Consider the following 15,360-nt stretch of genomic DNA (forward strand, 5'->3'; position numbering starts at 1 on the left):
ACTGACAACATGCATTGGTGTGATTCATCCGTACAGTAGGAGCTTGTGAACGAGTGTGTAAAAGTTGTGCTGGAAAGTGTAAGTATGAGCCTGGAGCAGTTATGTACCAACAGCTGCAGTAATGCTCCGTTATCCCCTACATATTACACACACATTACACAGACACCCTGAATGCATGTAACACTTACACAGTGTGTACACACGTCAGTCTGTGAGTTATCAGCGCATGTAACAGCTGCACTCTGGGATTTTGGGGTTGTGGGTCCATTATGTAGAAAATCTGGGTATCTCTGTCTCCTGTGTTTTGCTTCCTGTCTCTCTGTGTCTTTATCTCATCCCGTCTTCGCTTGGCTAAACTCAAAGGAGATGATAAGATTATAATCAGCCTAACTACAGATTCCTGTTAGAGAAGTCGCTGAGTGAAGGATTTTCTATAACAAACAAATTACAGATTGTTGCCCTTACAAAGCCTTTACACAATTATCACACTTTCCCTGTTTCCCCTATTTGAGTCATTTGCCTGATTTTTTTGTAGCTAAACATTTTGGAAAATACGTTCATCAATATCAGTCTCATGTCTCAGAAAAGAAAGGGAAGCATAGCTCTCAAAATGTTGCACTATTCCTTTAACTTTTGCTTCCCTTGAGTGTTCACTGGCATCTTGAAGGCAGCTGCTATGGGAGGAATGAAACATTTCTTCTCAATTTTACAGGTTCATTTTATCAAATCTGGCCACAAGTGAGATTTATGAAGCATTAAATAAAATTCCGGCCAAAAAAGATAGACCGGAAAGATAAAAAATGAGGAAATGAAGCTGGACTTTTTTCTGTTGATCAGATTTTTCAAGGAATTGGTTACAGTACTTCTTAGAAGCAGTTTTAACCGACTACAGTGTATTTAGACGTCCGTTCTCTTCTGTGAATTTGGGCTTGCAAAACAGGAAGACTGCTGTTTTTTTCTACTCTTTTGCCCCTTCTGTTCTTTTATTCTTTACCACTGTTGAGCATCTTTGAAGACTTTGGTTATTTGCATTAGGGTCCTCATTGTTCGCCTGCTGCTGGCTGCATGGTGCCAACATTTTTTACAGCTTCAGGCTGAACAAAACCAGATCTTTTTTTTTGTTCTCACACATAAACTGGAGCAAGTCCCTTGATCACAGGCTGCCCACAGGGGACCTTCATGCATATTTCACAGCGGGGTTACACATTAAATGTACCCCTAATTATCAGGGACATTTCGTAGACTTATGGCGACAAGTCTAAATTATTTATTATTTATTTCCCTCACCTACGTGCAGTTATAAAAGATTTCCTGAAGTGCAGCATATCACCACAGGCTGCTATCATGTCAGTTCAGGGAGTAGAATCCAAGTTACATAATTGCACATTAAATCATGAAAATTTTCAGCAAGGCTATGACACTGTTGGAGACAAGAACGGCTCTACTTGTTCACACGTAAGCCAGCTGCAATGCCTGATATCTTAAGTCAGCATGACGATGTTAGGAAGATGAGGGTGGAAGAGTTAACACAAGTAGGCACCTGTAGATACAGAGCAGAGGGGTGGTTGGCCGGTTGCCAGTGATAGGGGTGTGGTTTCCTGCTATAATGGTTGCTATACATACCCCTCATACAAAATGATTACAGGTTACTGATACACACAGACACATGCACAACAGCCTGGTGCAGTATATTTAAATCTAGTTTTTTACAGTTTAATTTTGAATGCAGTAATTAAAGAGTAAAAGAGTATGAAGATGTAAGTAAAAAAAAAAATCAAATAAATAATGTAAATCAACAACAAACTGATGATTTTGTGTGCTGATGTATATGTTGAAGTTTAAAGGAGACATGATAGACTTTACCCATGATGCCTTGCTCCTTCACCACGCCTGATACAGCTTCTGTGGGTTGCGCTATCTATTGTCACACTTCCACGGGAAAGGGATCAAATGCTCCCACAGCTAGTTCACTCACTCTTTTCTCGGCTTGTGTATGCGTGTGAAATGATTGTGCCGATGAGTGAGTGCAAAATAAATGACAGTCCAAATGAGATTAGAGGTGAAAAAGAAAGAAAACAGCAGTGGCGTCAGAAGTGTATTGCCCTTCCTGTTTGTCTTCATGGAAAGTGCAAAAGTGTTTTTGGTGGAATCAGTGGAAACAGGGCATGTTGAAGGGAGTGGCAGTGATAAACTCCCTGTGGGTTGGAAAAATATGCCCGGACCGGAGCCCACCTGAGCCAAAATAGAAGACACTGCACCCCTCTGTTGCTCTTTTTTGTTTTTTTTATACCCGTCTGCCAGTTTCTCTTTTGTCTTTCTCTTTCAGGCTCTTATTTCTGGTCAGTCCACTTCCCTATTTTTGTCCATCGCTCTTTCTTTTCTATTTTCTGCTCTCTTTTTTTTTCCCTCTTCCTTTGTCTGCAGAGCCTCTGCCCCACCAGTATCTTATTACTCTAATCCAGTTTATGAAGCAGACTAACACATGCGCACACATTCTCATTCTATGCATACCTCGCCCTTTTTTTCTGGCTTTATTTTTTTGTTTGTTTCTTTTGTCAATGTTTCTCTCACACTCATGTGAAAGATGAATTTTTTTTTGTCCTTCATTTTGTCACATTGAGCTGTAGATGTGGTTTTAAAGTGTCTCTTGTCATCGCTCAAACTGTCAAACCTCTAAACAGCCTGAGTGCCTTATGCAAACACTGCACTGAGATCACATCTGGGATATGTAGTCCTTTTGTTGTGTGTTGTTGTAGTCATCAACTTTACCGTTCTCCCAGGAGAGATAGCATAGGGAGGTTACTAATCAGTTTTGATCTACTGTAAGCCACTTGTAGCAAGAAAATGAAATGGTAACACTTTTATTTTACTGTAACACCTTGGAAAAGGATTGGCCATATCAACTTTATGAGACAAGAGAATTTATTTTTTATGGCTCATATCTTTGGCAATAAAAAAAAGGGTTATTTAATATATGGAAACATTTTTGTTGAGCGCCTCAAATTCCTTCTGCTTCCACTTCCAAGGCCACTATTGTTAAGTAAAACGCTCCATTGAACTTCGGTCTCAGGTTAGATATTACAAAAACTAAAGCGATTTGGTGGCCTGATTTTCTAAGCTGATCCACATTTTCTCAGATCAACATTTGTCGGCCACAGGCCTTGATGGAGGAATTAGCCTACTTTGTAATCATTAGGTGGGCAAGCTAATGCACAATGGGCTTTTTGTCGCCATAAGCCAAGAGAGGCCTGTGGTCTTCTACTCCAAGGCGGCTAAAGTCAGATAGACATTGTTTGTGTAGCTCTGACCTGCACTGATCGAGCACCAGAGCTCAGCCAAGTTTCTTACATTCAATAAAAAGAAAGAAAGAAAGAAATCAGGCATTACAAATTTTAACAAAATTCAGTCAGTAGTGATTTACCATGACAATACATGGTAGAATACGTTTTTGCGCCCGGGTAGGTATAAAAAGTCCATAGATGTGATTCCATGTTGTGTAGGGCGGTGTTCCCAACCGTTTTTTCATCAGACATACCTCCACAGCCCTGTCAGATGAACTCAAGTACCCCTTCATTGATGCCACCAATCATGTTACAGATTTTTGTTTGTATTGATTTTAAACTGGATAGTTTTCTTGTAACTAATAATGATATGATAAAATATTAAATATTTTTTCATGCATTTAATGTGCCAGTGTTTAAGTCCTTTAGCTTAAGTTTCCATTAACTATTGCCTTGGAGAAGCTGGATTTTTTTTTTAACCATTTATCCATCCAAGCTTTCTGTTTCAATGATTTATCCATTGCGTCTGCTATTTCAAATATTTGCCTTAACTTGTAGTCAACTATTTTATTTGGTTATTCATTATTTTTAGCTAACCATTTCAACAACTTATCCATTACTTCATGCTAACCATTTCAACAGTATCAACAAGACCTACTTTTCACTGACTATTTCAATGATTTATCCATAATGTTTAGCTATTTTAACTATTTATGCATTAGTTTTAGCAAATTTCAAGTGGTAATGCTATAATTTATTAACTATTCAACCATTTATTCATCACTTCTTGCTAATTATTTGAACCTTTTTTCAATACTAATATAAGCTATTTCATTAGTCTATCCATTACCTTAAGCTTTGACCTATCAATTGTAAAAATGTATCCATTACCTTTAGCCTTTAGCTATCTATCAGAAGCATTTATCCATTACCTTTAGCTTTTAGTATCTGTTGAAACCATTTATCCATTACCTTAAGTTTTAACCTATCAATTGTAAAAATGTATCCATTAACTTTAGCCTTTAGCTATCTATCGGAAGCATTTATCCATTACCTTTAGCTTTTAGCTATCTTTAAGAACCAGTTATCAATTACCTTTAGTTTTTAGCTATCTATTAAAACTAGTTAACAATTACCTTTAGCTTTTAACTATCTATTAGAACCAGTTATCTATCATGTTTAGCGTATTGCTATCTATTGCAACCATTTATCCATTACCTTTAGCTTTTAGCTATCTTTTAAAACCATTTATCCATTACCTTTAGTTTTTAGCTATCTATTTAAACTATTTATCAATTACCTTTAGCTTTTAGTCTTCTATTGGAACCATTTGTCCATTACCTGTAGCTTTTAGCTATCCATTGAAATCATTTATCCATTACTTTAAGCTTCTCACTGTCTTTTTCAAACAGTTATCGAAAGCTTTTAGCTAGCTGTTTCTCTTTGCCTTTTCTCTTCTTGTTTGCATGCTATTTTTCACACACCTATTTCACTTATTTTAGGTGTGATAGTTGACCCAGTATCTTGACATATTGTTTTTTTATTCAAATCAGAATTTCTATTTTTTGTCATGACCTTAGGTGCTCCATAATCTTTCCCTGACAACATCAAAAGTAAAAGTGTAATCTGTGGTGAAGAGGATTAGATACCTGGATCCTGTCATGCAAATGTTGATGAATGTTTTGTTTTATTTTTCAGCCAAACATTGGGCGTCTTGGCATCCCTCATGGGCCCTCAGGAGAAAAGGTGGCTGTGGTTGCTGTAGATGACTGTGACATCTCCATGGCGATTCGTTTCGGAAAGCAGATCGGCAACTACTCCTGCGCTGCCCAAGGCACCCAGACTGGACAGAAGAAGTAAGATAGGGCATTTCTATCTCTTTATCTCTCTAACTTATCTTTGTTTTCAAATCTTTACACTCATTATCTCCAGTTTATCCCACGCACACTACCAGTCAGACTAATGGGAAAGATGTTGTACCTTGGGGGGGGCTGCCAAATTACCTTCATTACAACAGATTACACAACTCTCATTCCACCATTATCTCCTTTTGTATTTAAACCTCTGTGTTCATCGTCGTGTCCTCTCTGCTGTCAGACACAGCCTCAGACACCCAAAAGCTCACCTCAACACAGTCTTCACCCGACTCACTGTTTACCGCACACACTAATGAATTTTTATTTTCGAAGCGTGAGACTTTTTTTAATGAGTCTTATGAGGAGCTAGCATGCTCAGACACATTTAGTTTGCAGAGGGTGGGGACAGGAGAGAGACAGCCAGCTTCAAAGAGCAGTTAACGAGGTTACATTCCTACAGGAACTTGTTGCACAGGTCACAGAGGCTCAGAGGCATTTGGAGGGTACTTTAACTGGAATACACAAATATTACATTATGCTGGTGTGTAATGTGGTGCAAACAAGCAAACGTCTTAAGATTTGTTGTGGATAATGTCTTGACATGATCCAGAGAGTGATTGAGGCACAGAATAGGAAGCACTTGGCTTTCATTGTGGGCAGTAACCTTATGTTAAACTTTCTTTAGCCATGATTAGCAACACTTCAATTTACACAAGCTTCATGAGCGACAGAATTGGATGGCATTTCAATTGTAGGTTAAAAGAGTACTTAAATATATGAACTAAAAGTTAAGTTTTTGACCACTACTGTTCTGATGGAGGGTAAACCTGAGAATTGCTTCTGAAGGAGAAACAATGAGTTTGTTTTTAAGACCACAACATCTTTTATGATTGTGCCTTTTTAAGAACTTTTAATAGAGTCCATTCACTTTGACTCATCACATGTATTAATGTACTTTTACACTTTTTGCAAGGCTCTACGATTCATGTTACAACTCAGCACAGGCTTCATACTCTATGTCTCTGCACAAATGTCCTCAAGACACCTCTCTCTGTATCACACTTGGAAATCAAGCAAAGTACAGATTCACTTCTCAAACCCACAATTTATGATCTGTATCTTCTGATAAATATCCATGTTGCCAAACTATTTATTTCATAAATTTAATTCTGTAATTTCATTTCTGGCTTTTGCTTAGAGGCTTGTCCCTACACAAACGATGCAAAAACCTCCTCTGTCGCAAAATATCTTTTGATGCATGGAATCAAAACTACCTCAGTCAGAAACAAATCAGATTGCCTCAGTAGTATTAACACAAACATTTTTTTTATTGTTATTTTGAAGAAATACAGAAGTGTTGCTCTAAAACAAGATACAATAGATTCCTATTTGATTGATTTCCTTAAAGACGTCTTTAATACGTCTTACATGCTGTTGGCCATGAAACAATGTTTGTGCTGTATGATCACTACCTTCAACAGTTTAGCATTGCATTACATTAAGTCTCTTAAAGTCTTTTGGTGTTTGATGTTGAGTATTTTAAAGGCTCGGGGTGTAAGCAGCTTCCTTCATGACCCAGTATGTGGAACCTGACTTGGTCATGGTGATGGTAGCACTTGGCCTTGTGACAGCTTAAAACCATGAAGACTTACTGAAGAAATGTCAGTCATGCTAAGGGCTGATGCTTTACCTCAGTTGCCCTTTCTGTCTCCGATTTGTTTGTCACACATGAATAGAAATGAACAGTACTGAGCATTATATACCTATTTTATGATAAATGTTCGTAGTATTTTTTTGTAATATGTATTCGCAAACAGTTGAGTCTCTGTAGAGTTGAATTAGTGTTTGTATGTGTCCCCACCTGACTAAGTATTTTACATTGACACACACTGATTTTTCTTTCCATTTTGGATTTTCCTCTGATGTATTTTCTGTCTGGTCCATCTGCAGGTCACTGGATTTGACAGGCCCGCTGCTGCTAGGCGGAGTTCCCAACCTACCCGAGGACTTCCCGGTCAGGAACAGAGACTTTGTGGGCTGCATGAGAAACCTCAGCATCGACAGCAGACCCATCGACATGGCCAGCTACATCGCTAACAACGGCACCGAAGCAGGTCAGACATGATGTGTGGTAAACCAAGGCCATAGTTGCTCAGTAGAGTTACACCGCAGGGGTAGAGACATTACTTGTTTCCAGGACCAACACTGTAGCTGGTTAAATTGTAGGGAAAGGTTAACTCCTAACTTTTAAGAATTTTTAAGGGACCAGAGGTCATGAAACTAGGACAACATATTAGGGCCATCGTAGGTTAAGAAAAAAAAAAGACAGAGCCGGGGGAGGGGGTAATGTTCCAAGAAAAAAACTCAGAATTTCTGAGTCTTAAATTTATGAAAACAAACAAACAAACAAAAATAAATCCTTGGGTTTTTTCTCAGATGAAAATGGTAATTTTATAAGAAAAACCTCTCGAGTTTACTAGTAAAAATGACTTGAAAATTGTCTGAGATTAAATTCACAAATTATGAGTAAAAAATTGTAAAATATTGGGGATTTTTTTGTTCTTTTATTTTTTTGTAAAGGAATGACATCCTTTTACTTCACTCCTTGCCAACACTGAGACAGTAAATGACTGTGGTTTGAATGCCCATTGAAGACATCACATAATAGCTCAAAAATAGTTCCAAAATAAAGTGTGCCAACATCCTGGACGTCACCTGGTTAACAGCTGGGCATCCTTCCTGGCAGACCTAGCAACGTCAAAATATGACGTTAAGACGACTATTAAGACTATTCAGCTGCTAAGTTTATACAAACAGAGTGCATTTAGCAGCTTTAGACAACTTAAAAACTTTCTCCTGGGTTGGGAGAAAGTGCTTGACTCATTCATCCACCATGACTTCCTCCCTACATTGACTTTGTCACTGTTTAAACTATGTCAGCTGACTTTCAGGCAGTAAGTGTGTGAGTTTTGTCTCTTAAATTTGCAAGTTTAGTCTTGGAAATTCTGAGTTTACACCCCTAACCTGGCTTAGTATTTTATATATTTTTTTACCTACCATGGCCCTTATATGCTGTTGTATGAAACAGCATTATTTAATGCTTAAAAAGAAAAGTATTCTAAAAGAAAATTGAGAAGCTTCAGTTTTGCTGCTTTTAAATAAATAGTTTCTATTCTATTCTTCCCTGAGCAGTGAGCTTACTGTAAGTTAGCATGTTTTAAAATGATTTATTTAGAACTTTTTTTTGTTTCTGCAGCTCAAAATTGGGCACATACATTGTACAAACAGATATTAATCATTCTTTTATGTGTTTGATGTCAAGGTTGTCCAGCAAAGACAAACTTTTGCACAAATGAGGTGTGTCAGAACGGAGGAGTGTGTGTCAGCAAGTGGAACACCTACAGCTGCGACTGCCCGACCGGTTACGGAGGCAAGAACTGTGAACAAGGTGAGAAGCAGAATCATCTCTCAAGGTGGGGTCAGAAAGTGTCAGTATTTATGAGTGTGTTTTTGCATTTAAATATGCATGCAGACACAGGCCAAATGTGCCCGTGTCTGCATGCTCCTCTGTGAACTTCTCAGCGTGCACATGTGCGTGGTTACGTCCTACATCAGTGCACAGCGTGTGTGTTTCTCGAGGACTTCCAGGAAATAGTGTGTGCTTGGGAGATCAAATGGGATAAGGAGCGCCTCCCCTGACTCAGTCTGACTCATGCAGCAGCCACTGTGGAGATTCACAGTGAAGCCTCCGCTCAGTATTGTGCAGACACTAAAGATAGCCTGGGGTCTGGAGTTTGAGGATAAGAACAAACTCTGGCTCACTTATCAAAACCCAGACAGAGGATGAAACAAAACACACACACTTTGACCCCACAGCTGTGTGTCTCTGTTGCCACCTCATGTTACTCTGGCGCAAACCTATATACAGCACATACAGATAGATATATGTAGAGGGGGGGATATAAATTTGATGTTATGTTTCTTTGTTAGCCAAAGAAATATAGAAGCATCCCAGCTTTTCAACAGTGTTGTTATTTACTCCACAACTTGTCTCATGTTCTTCTACGGTAAGGAGAGAACTTTGATTTCCTCCTTCAGGGCAAGCTTCCAAACAATGTGTGAAGATGTGAATACCTCTCCTTGCCCTATCCTCTATGAGGTAGCCGCCTCGCCAGTGCCAGGCCCATGTATCCAGTATCTGAACTGGGCTGGGATCACAGCAAGCTGGGAAGAGGTGTTGGCCGCTGCATTGCTTGTTGACACATTTGGTTTGAGGCTTCGCACACCTAGCTGCCACATGAGAAACAAGAGATTTGTTATCATGTGTTTTGCGCTGCCAAAATCATCCCGACTGGACAGACATGAAAAGACTCCACTGGAAGTCACCCACCTGGTCAGACTGTTATTTTCTCCCTTATAATTCTATCAGATCCCATTTCAATTGTACACACCATTTTTTAAAAGACAAGGAATGAGTTCTATCATGCTAATGTACAGCAGATCACAGTCAGACTAAATACACGCACACTGGAAAATACACACATGCTTCTACATGGGTGGCAGTAGCTTGTTGTGACAAGTGAATCTCAGGTTTAAATCTCTGAAGTGGTGTCGAACAAGCTGTTGCAGTATTTAAGGATTTGTTTATAGTCAACATACCCGAATTAATATGTTAATATGGCCTGCCAACCATTTCGTAATTCACAATGAAAATGAATTGATTCACGCTGGGAATCAAACAAAAAAAAAACAGGATTGAAATTTATGTTTGCTTTATTTTTAGGCCAATATCTACTCTGGACACACAGACAAAAGGATCACAATGTGCTCCTATGTAATTGTAAAAAAAAAAAAAAACTCTGACTTTGAATTAATTCATCAATTCATTAATTAATTACCTAATTAATTGTCCAGCAACATGGTCAGGTTAAAATTTCCTGCAAAATTAATAACATTTGTGCCAGCCACAGCAGTACTTTGTGTTTAGCGCTAATTAGCTATTGTTAGCGTGCTAACAGGCTAAAGTAATTGATAAACCCAGTAAATGTTACCTGCCAAACACCAAAATGTTAGCATTTTCACTGTGAGCATGTTAGCACACTGATGGAACATGCTAACGTGTTCACAGTTAGCTTAAAACACCTTTGCGTCGTGTAGTGTAGCCTCACAGAGCCACTGGCATGGCTGTAGACTCTGTCTGTTTTATTCTTTAGACCTGAGTCTTAATGAAGTTAATCAGAAATGAGGAGTGGCAGAATTTTTTGTAACTTTTTATATGACTAAGCTTTGGTAAAGTAGTCAGACTAAAGCCATTGTAGGAACAAATATGTGCTTTGTCTCATAATTACAGCTTGTGTATGTGTGTGTGTTTGTGAATGCTTCTGTTGAAATATGTGCCCTGGGGGACCGAGAACATACAGGGTTTATGCTGTAGATTATACAGGAGGAAACACTTTGTATGTTGTGCTGAAAGGTGGACCCTCTGTGTGTGTGGGGGTATGTACATCTGTGTGTGTGTGTGTGTGTGTGTGTGTGTGTGGATGTTTCTTGATCTCTCTCTCTCTCTCAACATCTACAGGAGCTTATATACTGTAGTACGTGTCATGTCTGTAGGACTGTACAAGGATTTTCTGAATGTCTCCAGACATTGAATGTTTGTTGAAGAATTACTGTGAAGTAATCCTGGAACATGAAGTAGTAATTGTGACTTATCATATTAAATGAAATGAAATGGAAAAAAGTGATTGTAACCAGCTGCATATCATGTTTCAGTACAGCAACCAAACTATTAATTCTGAAGTCACTCTGTACTTTGAAGTTTTATTGCTTTTATTTGAAAGTGATAGACTTTACATTAAAATGTAACTCTTCAGTATAATGACAGTTTAAAAAAATCAAATACTGGGAGCATTTGTCTCACCACTTTTCGCATAAACCTTGCATCATGTTATGATAACATTGATGCTCCTTGTTGTCTCTCCTCATTGTTTTACTTTCTGTTTCACCGCACTGAGGAGGATAATTGTGTTGGGCATGGTTGCTCAATCGGCACTTTACTCATACAGAAACTCTGAAACCTTTAGCTTTGTTTGCGGCAGAGGGACACCTACATAAGTTTAAATGCAATGATTCAGCATCCCTTGTATTTAGGTAGGCTATGTAAGCTCATTAGGGTGTTACAGAATCCCACTGACCAATGATCTGTCATTCTTTGAGGGCAAGTAGCAGACATCCTGTTGACAACCTCTGCAGCCTTGTGCTCAATTCAAGCGGTGTGAGAATACCCTGAAATCTTAGCTCCCAAACATGTTTCTCACCTGATCCTTTTTTCTTTGCTCTTCAGTTATCCTCAAAATGCTAAAAACTAACCATGTTGTTCCTTTACTCTTCCTTGTGTCTTGTCCCTGTCCAGTTATGCCATCTCCTCAGTTCTTTGACGGCCAGGCGCTGGTCTCATGGAGCGATACGGACATTACCATCGCTGTTCCTTGGTACATGGGCCTCATGTTCCGCACCAGGCAGCCTGCTGGCACTCTGATGCAGGCCAATGCTGGACAATACTCCACCATCAACCTCATGGTGAGATGCAGCACATTGTTAATTTATTATCAACAAAAATGTCATCGTCATCAGTGTATAATGAAATTACCTGTAAATTAACTGTAGGTTGTGCCCCTGAAACTGCAGTCTTGTCATTGGATTTCTCAATCTTTCCCACCATCCAGGTGAGTGAGCAGCAGGTCTATATGGAGGTGTTGCTGAAGCAGCAGCTTGTGGCCTCACTGAGATTTTCCCAAGTTCGGGTCAATGACGGAGAGTGGCACCACCTGCTGGTAGAGCTGAGAAGCGTTAAAGACGGGAAGGACATTAAATACATGGTTTCTGTGTCCCTGGACTACGACATGTATCAGGTACGAGATAATTTCATCACAACTAAAAAAAAAGAAGTTTTTGAGTAAAAAAATCTCACTTTCAATTTCGTGTTTTCGAGCAGAAGTCGGTGGAGATTGGAAATGACCTCCCAGGATTGAAGCTGCAAACTCTTCATGTAGGAGGTCTGCCTGGAGACGACAACCATGTCAGCAGAGGATTTGTTGGCTGCATACAGGTATGTGCATTTTCAACCTTTCCTCAACCACTTAGCCACTTCGGTTTCCCCCTTCATCATTAATGTGTGCCCTCCATCAGGGTGTGCGTATGGGCGAGACGTCCACCAACGTGGCCAACGTAAACATGGCTCAGGGCCTGAAGATCCGCGTGGAAGACGGCTGCGACCTGGCTGATCCCTGCGACTCCAACATCTGCCCCGAGAACAGCCACTGCAGCGATGACTGGAGCACACACACCTGTATCTGTGACCCAGGTAATATAAACGTGCACAAACACATACACTCCAATTAAACTCTATAAAGTAAAGTTTTAGTGTCATTCCTCGCTATTTCCTCTGTGTCTTGTAGGTTACTTTGGTAAGGAGTGTGTGGATGCTTGCCAGCTCAACCCCTGTGAGCACGTTTCCACCTGCGTTCGCAAACCGAGTTCGTCACATGGCTATACCTGTGAATGTGGACAGAACCACTATGGCCAGTACTGTGAAAACAAGTAAGGTCCCCTCCCTCTCGGTTTATGTATCTATATGTATGTATATCCCCAGAGGACAGTTAACTTGAGTTGTGCTTTTACACTTGTGTTCAGTGAGGCCACATTTTTCAACATGTTGGATTTTCTGAAGCATCAATCAATATCTCAAAAGTGTTGAGCACTGTTCAGTCTGTAAAAGGGCTGTTGCACTGCTTTGCTAAACCTGGCTCGTAAAACGTCATCAACTAAGGCTAGCAAGCTTAGCAAACTTAGTGCCTCTCCTTATGTGTTGCATTAGACGTGAGACATGTGACCTTCCCTATCTGGGGGGAGTGTGTCTGGTTGACTCACCGCCAGGCCACTGCTTTTGCTTGTTGCGACTGGCTCACTTGGACCAGGTCGGCCAACCAGCTCTTCTTCGTAGTTGCTTGGAAGGAATGTGTATTTCCACGGATAATTTGCGGTGTCAAGTGCTTTCTCAGTCTCTTTTGTCTTCAGAATGTCTTGCCTCCGGCGTCTCCCTCGTGGTGTGCCCGCTCAGCTCAATGGCCTCTCCAAACCACACCCACGAGACATTTATTAAACTACCAATAAAGCTATCATAACAAGGGGGCTATCTGTGTTTGAGAAGCATTTATGTTACCCACAACCTGTCATTTGGAGAAACTCTGATTGCACCTTATTGTGCCATAAAGCAACAGAGGTACTGACGAAGTTGACCCAGTAGCACGTAGTGTAATATTCACACAATAGTTTTGGCGTCTGGTCTATTTTGTCTGTGAGCTGCGAGCAAATATTATATTATCCACATATTGTCAGTTGTGTGTAAACAGAGATTGAGAGAGACGAGGAGACACACAAACAGATCTCTATGTGTGATTAGAAAAGGGCAAAGGAGCAGAATCGCTTGTTGACCAACACAGAGAAATGCACTTCTAGTGTAAACAGCCAGGCTAGTGCTTGTGTGACAGTTGACATATCACAGCATGTTGTTCTCCAGTGTGAACCTGGCGTTAGAGGCTGATGTAGGCTCAGTCTCTCTATGATCTTGTCTGTTCTCCAGCTAATACAAACAATTCAAAAAGATGCACTTTCACAGATTGCATTTCTAGCTGCATTTCAGAGAGCGTTGCACGCCTAAAGCTCCCTCCAACACAGTCTTTTGTATCCAGATGTTAAAAATGAAGCAGACTAAAAATGGACTTTGCCTCCCACAGACACAAAGCGCACTAATCTCCCTCAGTTATGTTAGGCTCTTGCTCTTTCTGTAATGTTGCCAACGTCCTGAGTCTTTCAGAGCAGCTTTATTAGCCAGTAATCTGAGCTCGATAGTGTGTGTGTGTGTGTGTGTGTGTGTGAGGGAGAGAAAGAGGAAAGATCGGACATCAAAAAGAAATAATCAAACTGTTAGGTGAAACTGTAAAGTCGGTATATAGAAGCAGGAAGAGGTATGTTGGTTCTGCACTGTCAGCATTGTCTACAAGGGCACGTGAATTAGCCAGCCCCGATTGAGGAGCAGCCATTTCCCTCTGAACTCCGACCCCTATGACACGCCTCACGTCCCGTCCTAAGCAGGATGTGGGATTCCCCCTCCACGCCTGACTGATCCCCCATAGGCGTTTAGTCACCACTGCCCTCATGCTGCCGCTCGTCCCCTATCAGATCACAGCGCTCAGGCGGAGATTGCATCTCTTGAGCGAGAAAGGGAGTCTGTGTGGGTTTGAATAAGTGAGTCACACCTGATTCACCGACTTGAAAGCGTGGAGGAAGTTTATTCTAGATTCAAGGCGACAAGGAGTGTTTTGTTGGAGATAAACTTAACATATAGGCAACTATCAGATTTGTAGTATATTGTTTTAGCTGCTATCATGTCAGTAACCTTTCAAAATGTGATCAACCATCACTTTGCTTTGTGTGATGCTGCACTTTTATTTGTTTCCATAAGAACTGGAGCTGTTACACGTGCACTGGTCCTTTTAAATGTCTGAGCTTTAAACTCATATTAACTGATTTTTTCGGCTTCTTATACATCGTTGCCGTCTCATTTGATACATTGTTATTATAAAAACATAATCATATGTGCTTTAATTAATACGTCATTGTCTTTGATGACAGAGTGGAGAAGCCGTGCCCTCAAGGATGGTGGGGCAGTCCCGTGTGTGGACCCTGTAACTGTGATACGAGCAGGGGATTTCATAAAGACTGCAACAAGACCACTGGAGAGTGTCGCTGCAAGGTAAGAACATACATTACTTAACATTTCCAAAATTGATAGGAAATATGAAAGTATTTATTTGTTTGTTGTTATTTCTTGTGACCACAGTGGCCAGAAACAAGGACACAGACTCACTTTAAAATGACTTTAAAGGTGCATGAATACCACACCTAAATATCTAAATTTAAATACAATTTTATTTATCTATGTCTTCTCCTCCTCCTGCAGGAAAACCACTTTCGACCAGAAGGTGAGGACACTTGCTACCCCTGCGAGTGTTTCTCTGTTGGCTCCGAGTCTCGAACCTGCGACGCCATCACTGGGCAGTGCCCTTGTAAAGGAGGAGTCATCGGCCGTCAGTGTAACCGCTGTGATAACCCCTACGCTGAGGTCACTCCTACTGGATGCGAAGGTATAACAGCATCTTGAT

The 15,360-nt window shown here is 40.3% G+C and overlaps 1 protein-coding gene across 4 annotated transcripts in view; it reads left to right on the forward strand.

The window, feature by feature from the left end:
- Positions 1-15,360, forward strand: part of celsr1a (cadherin EGF LAG seven-pass G-type receptor 1a) — a 122,884-nt gene that overhangs the window by 82,808 nt on the left and 24,716 nt on the right. For all 4 annotated transcript variants that reach the window (XM_078165002.1, XM_078165001.1, XM_078165003.1 and 1 more), the window contains 10 exons: positions 4,980-5,137; positions 7,088-7,251; positions 8,460-8,585; positions 11,550-11,716; positions 11,863-12,048; positions 12,132-12,245; positions 12,326-12,500; positions 12,595-12,736; positions 14,831-14,951; positions 15,159-15,342. In XM_078165002.1, the coding sequence (XP_078021128.1) occupies positions 4,980-5,137; positions 7,088-7,251; positions 8,460-8,585; positions 11,550-11,716; positions 11,863-12,048; positions 12,132-12,245; positions 12,326-12,500; positions 12,595-12,736; positions 14,831-14,951; positions 15,159-15,342 (1,537 nt within the window). The remainder of the gene's footprint in view (positions 1-4,979; positions 5,138-7,087; positions 7,252-8,459; positions 8,586-11,549; positions 11,717-11,862; positions 12,049-12,131; positions 12,246-12,325; positions 12,501-12,594; positions 12,737-14,830; positions 14,952-15,158; positions 15,343-15,360) is intronic.

The sequence above is a fragment of the Epinephelus lanceolatus genome, chromosome 23, assembly GCF_041903045.1.
Source record: "Epinephelus lanceolatus isolate andai-2023 chromosome 23, ASM4190304v1, whole genome shotgun sequence".
NCBI classification, from domain to species: Eukaryota; Metazoa; Chordata; class Actinopteri; order Perciformes; family Serranidae; genus Epinephelus; species Epinephelus lanceolatus.